Raw genomic sequence first — 9,742 nt, forward strand, 5'->3', positions numbered from 1 at the left:
TCACGTCATATTCTTTCACAGCAGCCTTCACCTCAACCTCAACCTTCACCAACCTTTACTACACCTCAATCTTCAGCTTTCACATTACCTTCACCTTCTCCTCGTCCTAGTCCTTCCCAACCTCTATCTCAGTCTCCCTCCTCACCATCTTCTTCTTCCCAGTCTTCTCCTTCTCCACCTCCTAAATCTTCTCATCCCATGATTACACGATCAAAAACTGGAAACTTAAAACCCAAAGTTTTTGCTGCTACTGTTACTTCTGAACCAGATTCTATCTCTGCTGCCCTTCAATCTTCCCATTGGCGAACAGCAATGGAAGAAGAGTTCACTGCTCTACAAAGAAATAAGACTTGGTCACTTGTACCTTTACCTGCTGGGCGACAAGCTATAGGATGTAAATGGGTCTTCAGAACCAAAGTCAATCCTGTCAATTCTTCTCTCAAGTATAAAGCACGGCTGGTTGCTAAAGGATTTCATCAGCAAGAAGGGTATGACTTTCATGAAACCTTTAGTCCAGTTATTCGACCTATCACTATTCGTATAGTGTTAAGTATTGCATTGTCTCAAAATTGGCACATTCATCAAATTGATGTGAATAATGCATTCTTAAAATGGCTATCTGAAGGAGGAAGTATATATGGTTCAGCCTCCAGGATTTGAAAGCAGAGATAAAACTTTGGTTTGCAAGTTAAATAAGGCTCTTTATGGTCTTAAACAAGCTCCAAGGGCTTGGTTTGAAAGGCTTGGTAGTGCTCTTATGAATATGGTTTTCAAGCTAGTAGATGTGATCCATCACTTTTCATTCGCTCTACTTCCAGTGAATTATTATTTGTTCTGGTCTATGTTGATGACATTATTATCACTGGTTCTTCTCAGACCAATATTATGACTCTTATTGCTAATTTGGATCATGAGTTCTCACTCAAGGATCTTGGCCCGTTGAGTTATTTTCTGGGTATAGAAGTTAAGAGGTATAAAGATGGCTCTCTTCACTTGGTTCAAACCAAGTACCTTAAAGATATTCTGTCTCGAGCTGGTATGGTCAATACGAAAGGAGTAGTTACTCCTATGACAGTGGGTCTCAAGCTTTTTAAACATGGATCAGATGTTATGATTAATCCACAGCTCTATCGATCTATTGTAGGAGCTCTTCAGTATGCAACGATCACTAGACCAGAAATAAGTTTTGCAGTCAACAAGGTGTGCCAGTTTATGCAGAATCCACTCATGAGCCACTGGAAAGCAGTGAAACGTATCCTACGATACATAGCAGGTACATTAACTCATGGCATAATTCTTCGGCCTTGCACCAATCGAGCGATTACAGCATATTGTGATGCTGACTGGGCCTCTGATTGTAATGATAGACATAGTACTACAGGGTTTTGTATCTATTTTGGTACTAATCTAGTTGCCTGGTCATCTAAGAAGCAGGCTACCATGGCAAGATCAAGTACAGAGGCCGAATATAGAAGTATGGCCTCCACTGTTACTGAAGTATTATGGATAAAGTCTCTACTTCAAGAGTTACGTGTTGCACTTTCTGGACCTGCACGAGTGTTGTGTGATAATCTCAGTACTGTAATGATGACAGCAAATCCTATCTTGCACGCTCGAACAAAACATATTGAGTTAGATCTTCATTTTGTAAGGGAGAAAGCAATAAAGAAAGAATTTATTGTGCAGCATATTCCTAGCCAAGATCAAGTTGCCGACGGGATGACAAAGGCTTTGTCTCAAAGCACATTCCTAGATTTTAAACGATATCTATGTATATCAGATAATGATATATCAAGTAGCTCAAAGGGGTAGTTTGAATTGAGGGAAGATGTTAGAAATAATATTCTAGCTGTATATTAGCTGGCATAGTTGAATCAAGTTGTTTCTGTTGTAACCGTCAGATTAGTTAGCGCAGTGACACGTGTACAAGCCTGATGGCTATATAAAGCTGTAATTTACACATTAATAATAATCACATTCAGATTCTTTATACTATGAGAGTTTTCTTCTTCTTGTTTTTTTTTCCCTAACCAGGTGAGAGTCTTTATTTTTCTACAAAAAATTATTAATAATTAAAATAAATCCATCTAAATATCAAATGCAAAAAAATTGATTAATAAATAATTGTTCTTTTAATTGAATATACAATGTTGGCCCCAAAAAGAACTCAATGTACAATGGGTTCATCTTCTTTTTTTTTCCCTTCTCTTTATGTTTTTTGAAGGAAAAAGAGTTATTTCAACTTCAATTGAATATACAAAAATTTGTGCCTTACATGAGTAAACTAAAATTTTTCATTAAATATTTTTGGTAGTTACAGCAAATTAATTGGCAAAAGCAATGGGTGGGATTGGAATTCGGATCTGCGTGAAAAAGTGATCCACAACTATTTATGACATTATAAGATTTTATTTAAGGAAAAAGGCACGAGAATATCTCCCAACTCCAAATCTTAATTTAGCATTTTGGAATGGCCTGCTCATTTAACAAATCATTAAGGGTCTGCTTGATACGAGAAAAATAGAGAGAAGGGAAAGGGATAAAAATTTTCATGAGCTCATTTTAAAAAATTACAGAAATGGGATTATAAGATTTTGATAAAAAGATGTAATATAAAAAGGAAAGAAAATTTAATTAAAACATTTAAATCCCACTTCTTCAATATTTCAAAACGAGCTCATCAAAATTTTTCCTCTCTTTTCCTCCCCTCCATTTTCTTCATACCAAACGGACCCTAAATGACCACAGCAACAAACTCAACGACAATAAATTCCAAAAAATACACCTCATGTCTAAGTGTTTGCAGGTTATTAAAAGTTGGCAAAAGAAAAAAGGTAGGTTGTCACAAATGTATGACAACGTTGATCTAACAAATCTCAACTTTCACTTCGCTGTGCGATGTTAACATCCAACATATCTTAGTGCTTGTTAAAAAAATAATTATGCTTGAATGATTAAACTAACTTTTTAATATAATATTGTCCGTAATTTATGCTAATAATCCCTTTAAATCTTATCCTTATCTCTCTCTGAAAAAAGTTGATCAACAAATTCAACATAACATATATAAAAAATTAAATTAGCAACAGAATTTGACAAAATTTGTATGTTCCATCGTGAAAAAGACTGTCACTAATAAGTTAGTGACATAATTCTGTCACTAATTTCTTTTCTTTTTTTTTAACTGAAGTCCATAGTTCATTTCATCTCAAACTAAAATCTTGAAGCAAAAAACACTGAAAGACGTTGAGAACATATATGCTAATTTCCATGAGCCGCCGAAACAGTTCACACAAAAATATTATGTTGAAAGACTATGATCAAATCAATTATTCAATTGTGACTTTAATTAAATTAACCTCATAATTGCCCATTATTAGTCCCATGTTGTTCTTAAATCTTGATATTTATAATGGCTTCTGTCCTACTATTAGGCACATTTAACCAAAAGCAATACAGCTCATTAATATATATTTTCATCCTTATTATCTTTTTTTTCCTTAAGTTATATTTGGGCTTCGGAACAATTCAATATTTGTTGGATAATATCATCAACACACATATATAATTATTCTACCTTTGAAAGTTGAAACAAATCATCAAGTTGATTAGAAGAGAATCACAACCTCAATCAAGTTAGACTCATTATCTACATAAAATGGAAATACAACCTTTATAAAAGCATTTTGTGAGTCCCACCTGGTCAGTCTTTATTTCGGAGTTAAATAATGATCAAGTTTTTATTTATTTTATGCTTTGCTGGTGTCTTGAGATTTGCCTTCATCATACATACTGCTGGTCAATTAATAATGCAAAACCTTGTTAGAGATGGGGAAAATATATATATATATATATATATATATATAGTTGAGCGATGAAGATGATTTGATGTACGATATTCTTCCCTTCCTTACCGATTAGGCATAAATTTGATTCCCCCCCCCCCCTCATTTCCAACTATAATTAAATGATTTGGTTTACGTGTGCCTTGTGATAGGATAGAGGCCATTACATGAGACTACATAATGAACAATATATGAGGTTAATTTAATTAAGGTCACATTTAAAAAAATTAATTCAATCAATGTTTTTGATTTTTTTTAAAGAAAAAATCGGCATCTCATGAAAATAATATATTTTATTTCTTTAATCTAAGATAAGATGAAGTGGCTCAATGCGCAGAGAGGATGAGATGACACATGCGTTTTAACTTATTAGTTGAATTTGTTGATGTACTTTTCTAAAGAGATCATGATTATAGTATTATAATATTAATGAGATTTAAAGAGATCATTAACATCAATCACGAGCAATATAACTAAGAAGTTACTTTAATTATAGTATTTCAACATAATATTTTTTTTTATAAGGACTAGGTCATTAATAACACTTAAAAATAATGACAGTTAATTTTACAAAAATTTAGCTTTGCATGACAAAGTGAAAATTGTGATTTGCTAGACTAAACTTAGGCATTGATTATTTTTCAGCAATATGCTAAAACTTATAACGTCGGAAGTGGAATTTTGTGAAATTAGTTGTCATTAATTAATTTTATTATTAATGTCATTTCATAAAAAAAAAGAGTTTAATTTATTAAACTAAATTTGTAATTGAGCAGTTATGACATGAGAAGTGTTTTCCTTTTGCAGATTTTAACTTAAGACCACCCAAGTAATTTTGTTTCAAAATTTAAGTTCATACCATAATTTATAAAGTGACTTGAATTTCGGAAAAAAAACAAAAACAAAAACAAAAACAAAGCGAAGTTAACAAAATTTTTCAAAGACGCGGCAAAACCTTTCATCGTACTAAATTTTCTTCTATCAGTTTTCTTATACTTTTTTTTTGTGGTTCTAAATACGAGTTATTAATGACTAAGCTTGTACAAACCAAATGAAATAAGCTAAAATTAGATAAGCTTGCTATTAAATTTTTTGTAAAACAATTTTTTCTACACTTACTCATTAATTAATGGCTGACAATTTTTGGTGAATTTTAAATATATCCCTCTCATATATTTTGGAAAGGGACGTTCTAAGGAATAAAAATGCATTTAATCAATAAAACGAGAAACTTTGGCAATGATGTGTGTGTGATGACAGATGGATAATGAAATGATATAGAATAATCTTCCCTTCCTTATAAGAGGACACTTTTGACAAAACAAAGATAATTTTATTTAAATCATCAAGTGAATATTAATTACCTTTAATATTAGCACCCATTAAAGTCTGATGCAACTTCTTTAATAATCTTTGAACAAAAACATTTTCAATTTGATTTATATTTTTATTTTATCTATAAATACTATATGATTTTTGTTTGACATATATCAATCTCCATTTTGTATCTGTTAAACGCTGTGGATATATATTTTCAGACAATTTAGGGAGTTGATTATGGGCAATTTAGTATTTTAATATTTATATTTTTAGTTTTTGATCCCTCTAAATAATTATACTTTTTAGGATCCTTTTAAATAAATATAATTTTTTCTAGTTCGCCAAACTAATTTTCCCAGCTATTATAGTTCCTGATATGTGAAATCTTTAATTGGCGCAAGAAATAAGACGTGTTTTGACAACCACTACATAGAGAAAAATAAGTTGGGGTGAAATAGGGTAAAACCTCAAACTGAATCTTATAAACAAGGACTAAAATTAACAGCACATAAATTAAATAGGACCGGAGGGGGTGAGATTTAAGAACAACATGAGACTCTATAATTGACAATATACGAGGTTCAAGTACTAACTTTTAAAACTTGTGAAGTTGAATTTTTATGAAATTAGATGTCATTAATTTTATTACGGAGAATGCTATATCAAGTTCCTCATATTAATTATGTCAAGTTCTTTAGTTATACATGATCATGTGTTCTATTTTTAAAATATTATCATTTAATTATAAACTCACATAAATTTCAACTTAGCCACATCTATCAATTTTTCATCATTTATTTTGTTGCGAAATTGGAATTGGTTATCCTTATTTATAAGGGAGTAAGGGAGAGATATAGAGTAATAACAAGAGAAAATATAAAAGAGAATATTGTATGCCAAGTTGTTAATCTTTTAATTAATGCCATGTATAAAATTAATTAGAAAAAATGATAAAAACAAATTAAATGTTCAGACAATCCAAGTGAGCTCTTATAAAAATGACAAAACAATTTAAATTTCAGGCTCATATAAAAACAAGCCGGCGGAGTATTATTTTTAGATGAAATTGAACTCATGCATAGGAGGGTTCATAAAGAAGACAGGAATGAATTCATTGGTCCCCGTGGATTTAATTAAGTTTTTAGATTTATTTTATTTTTGCCAACAAGTTTTTAGATTTATATATTCAGATTAGGGTGGATTTCACGACTCAAAAAGAAGAAAAAAACTCTAAAGTACCTAAGAAGTTTTTTTTGGACACAAAATACCTACAAACTATCTAGCAACATAATTCTCATAGTAATAACGAGATTTTCACTGACACTAGGTATAAAGTATAAACTGCATCCTTTAGGAAGCAGATACTATTTAGGGAAAATGACAATAAAATACCACCTGAATTTCAAAAAGACAAATAAGGCACCTAAATAAGCAAAATGACATATAGGGGACTGGGTACCAATCTGGAATTCAGATTTTTGGCCAAAAGACCAAAATGCCCTGTCTGAAAGTGAGAGGAAGGAGATAGGAAGGAGAGAGGAAGACACTGATGAAATACGGGAAGGAGAGAGGAGGAAGACGCTGATGAAATCGGGAAGAAGAGAGGAAGGAGAGAGGAAGACGCTGATTTTCGATGGATTCCCACAGCTTAAAATGTTATTGCCTAGCATTTCTCTAAAAAATTTTGGTTCTGTCTCTGTTCTTCGCATAAAACCATTTTCAGAGAATGTGAAGCTGTGGGAAAGATGAAGCGAAAATTAGAAAACAATGACAAGCAATTACGTAACGTAACTGCTGTCATATGCCTGTTGGTTTTTGGTAAATCCCACTACGTGAATGGTAAATTTCACTATACATGTAGTTAATTATGAAAGTTAATAGTTCAATATTTATTGTGACGTACTTCAAATGCACGCTCACTGAATGATTTATTTATGCTTATAAGTTGTCTTTCCGGTGAAAACAGGTTTACAAAACCCATTGAAGAAGTAGTCACTTTCACTATAAAAGTTGTAAATCCCAGTATATGTTTTGTAAAATTCAACGTGAAATTTTATTGGTTTTTACAAACAAGTTGTTTATCTCCTGAAAACATGTTGCAAAACCCATTAACAAAGTAGTCACTTTCACTACAAAAGTTGTAAATCACAATATGTATTTTGTAAAATTCATAATTAACTACATGTATAGTGAAATTTACAACCACTATAGTGAAAATGACCACTTCTTAAATGGCTTTTGCAACCAGTTTTTAGGAGATGGGCAACTTGTTTCTAAAAACCAATAAAATTTCAGACTGAATTTTACAAAACACACAGTGATATTTACAACTTTTATAGTGAAAATGACCACTTCTTAAATGGCTTTTGCAACCAGTTTTCAGGGGATGGGTAACTTGTTTCTAAAAACCAATAAAATTCCATACTGAATTTTATAAAACATAGAGTGATATTTACAACTTTTGTAGTGAAAATTACCACTTCTTAAATGAGTTTTGCAACCTCTTTTCAGGGGATGAGCAACTTGTTTCTAAAAATCAATAAAATTTCACGTTGAATTTTACAAAACACACAGTGATATTTACAACTTTTATAGTGAAAATGATCACTTCTTAAATGGCTTTTGCAACCAGTTTTCAGGGGATGGGCAACTTGTTTGTAAAAACCAATAAAATTTCACGTTGAATTTTACAAAACATATATTGGGATTTACAACTTTTATAGTGAAAGTGACTATTTCTTCAATGGGTTTTGTAAACCTGTTTTCACCGGAAAGGCAACTTATAAGCATAAATAAATCATTCAGTGAACGTGCATTTGAAGTACGTCACAATAAACATTGAACTATTAACTTTCATAATTAACTACATGTATAGTGAAATTTACCATTCACGTAGTGGGATTTACCAAAAACCAGCAGGCATATGACAACAGTTATGTTACGTAATTGCTTGCCATTGTTTTCTGATTTCCGCTTCGGTTCGCTCCTTCTCTCACTACAAATCCTCTTTCCCACAACCAAAATCAACAATCTCTACAAAATGGTGATGCGAAGGAGTAAGATAATAGCATTTCCAACATTCTTATTTCCTTCTTCCCGCATTTCATCAGCGTCGGTCTTCCTCTCTCCTTTCTCTCATTGCGTTGGTCTTCCTCTCTCCTTTCTCTCACTTTCAGCGTCTGTCTTCCCGCATTTCATCAGGGCATTTTGGTCTTTTGGCCGAAAATATGAATTCCAGATTGGTACCCAGTGCCCTATTTGTCATTTTGCTTATTCAGGTGCCTTATTTGTCTTTTTGGAATTCAAGTGGTATTTTATTGTCATTTTCCCTACTATTTATTCACTTATTTTAAATAGTATGTGCTTGCACTTTTTTTCCCCCCCAATGATGACAAGCTATGGACTTTTATATTTTTCAAATTCTCCAGTGGTACTATGAATATACTACCTCCAGTTTTAATCATAAAAACTAGTTAACTAATTTGAGGAGATTAAGGATATAACTCAAGTTAGTTAGTTATTTGTAATGAGTATGTGTGGTCTTTTCTAAAATATCCTTACTAATCAAATATATTGGCTATAACTACCATTTTTAGAATGATTTCCTTGGAAAAGATGTATAAATATGAGAGACAAAATGGATTGAGGTCTTATATTTAGAACTAAAATAAAAGTTAAACAAAATCTTATATTAAGGACCGGAGGTAGTACTAAAATTGCTGGTAAAAAAATGAACACGTATTGCCTCATTTTAGTGCTCATCACAGCAAAACCGGATTTATTATTGTGGCAAGATTTGTATCCTCTAGATACAATTCCAATTGTTTCGATAATAAATTGTTAATTAATGACTTTCTTCTGAATAATAAAATTATTTTTTTGAAAACTGATGGTTAAATGATTATTTTTATTTTAAATTATATATATATATTAAAATAATTATTTAAAAAATTAAAAATAGAAATATGGTCTATATTAAATCTGAAAAATCCATATTAGGTAACTCTGTCCCACTAGAGTGGTACTGCCAAGGTTGTCAAACTCATGAGTTTAAACAAACTCGTGATAATGATATAAACTCGAATTGTGAACTCGTAAGAGTTTACTTTTATTAATAAACCGGTATCAAAAGTATATAATTAAATAATTAATATATAAAAAATGAGAACAATTTCATTTAAATGTATTTTAAATTTAAATAATTAAAATTATATCAATCAATATTCATAATTTATCATATTTAACAAAAAAATTTCTATAAAATTCACATATAAAGTCAAAAAATATAATCAAATTCAAAAATTGAGCACGAGTTTAAGAGCGAGTTGACATGATTTTGTAAGTTAAAAACGTAAAAGCAGTAAACTTGGTAAATGAACTCATAAGTTTAACTGAGTTTGCAGTTATTACAAGTTTAAGAACGAGTCAACACGATTTTGTTAGTTGAAAACATAAAAACATTAAATTCGGAGAGTCAACTCGCGAGTTTGACAACAGTGGGTACTACTTTGCCTACCCATTTGTCTATATTATATATAAGGACTTAGGATGTTTGTTACCCCCTCTGCTGCACCATA

At 31.3% G+C, this 9,742-nt stretch overlaps 1 protein-coding gene across 1 annotated transcript; it reads left to right on the forward strand.

Moving 5' to 3' along the window:
- Positions 1 to 885: 885 nt before the first annotated feature.
- Positions 886 to 1,812, forward strand: LOC114754339 (uncharacterized mitochondrial protein AtMg00810-like). Its single transcript, XM_028943111.1, has one exon. The coding sequence runs from the start codon at positions 886 to 888 to the stop codon at positions 1,810 to 1,812; it is 927 nt and encodes a 308-aa protein (XP_028798944.1).
- The last annotated feature ends 7,930 nt before the right edge of the window (positions 1,813 to 9,742 follow it).

The sequence above is a fragment of the Neltuma alba genome, unplaced genomic scaffold, assembly GCF_004799145.2.
Source record: "Neltuma alba isolate B1F8T4 unplaced genomic scaffold, ASM479914v2 tig00010132_pilon, whole genome shotgun sequence".
Taxonomy (NCBI): Eukaryota; Viridiplantae; Streptophyta; class Magnoliopsida; order Fabales; family Fabaceae; genus Neltuma; species Neltuma alba.

Bases quoted from the DNA above. Each gene is read 5' to 3' on its own strand.
- LOC114754339 (XM_028943111.1), top strand. From the start codon at position 886: ATGACTCTTATTGCTAATTTGGATCATGAGTTCTCACTCAAGGATCTT.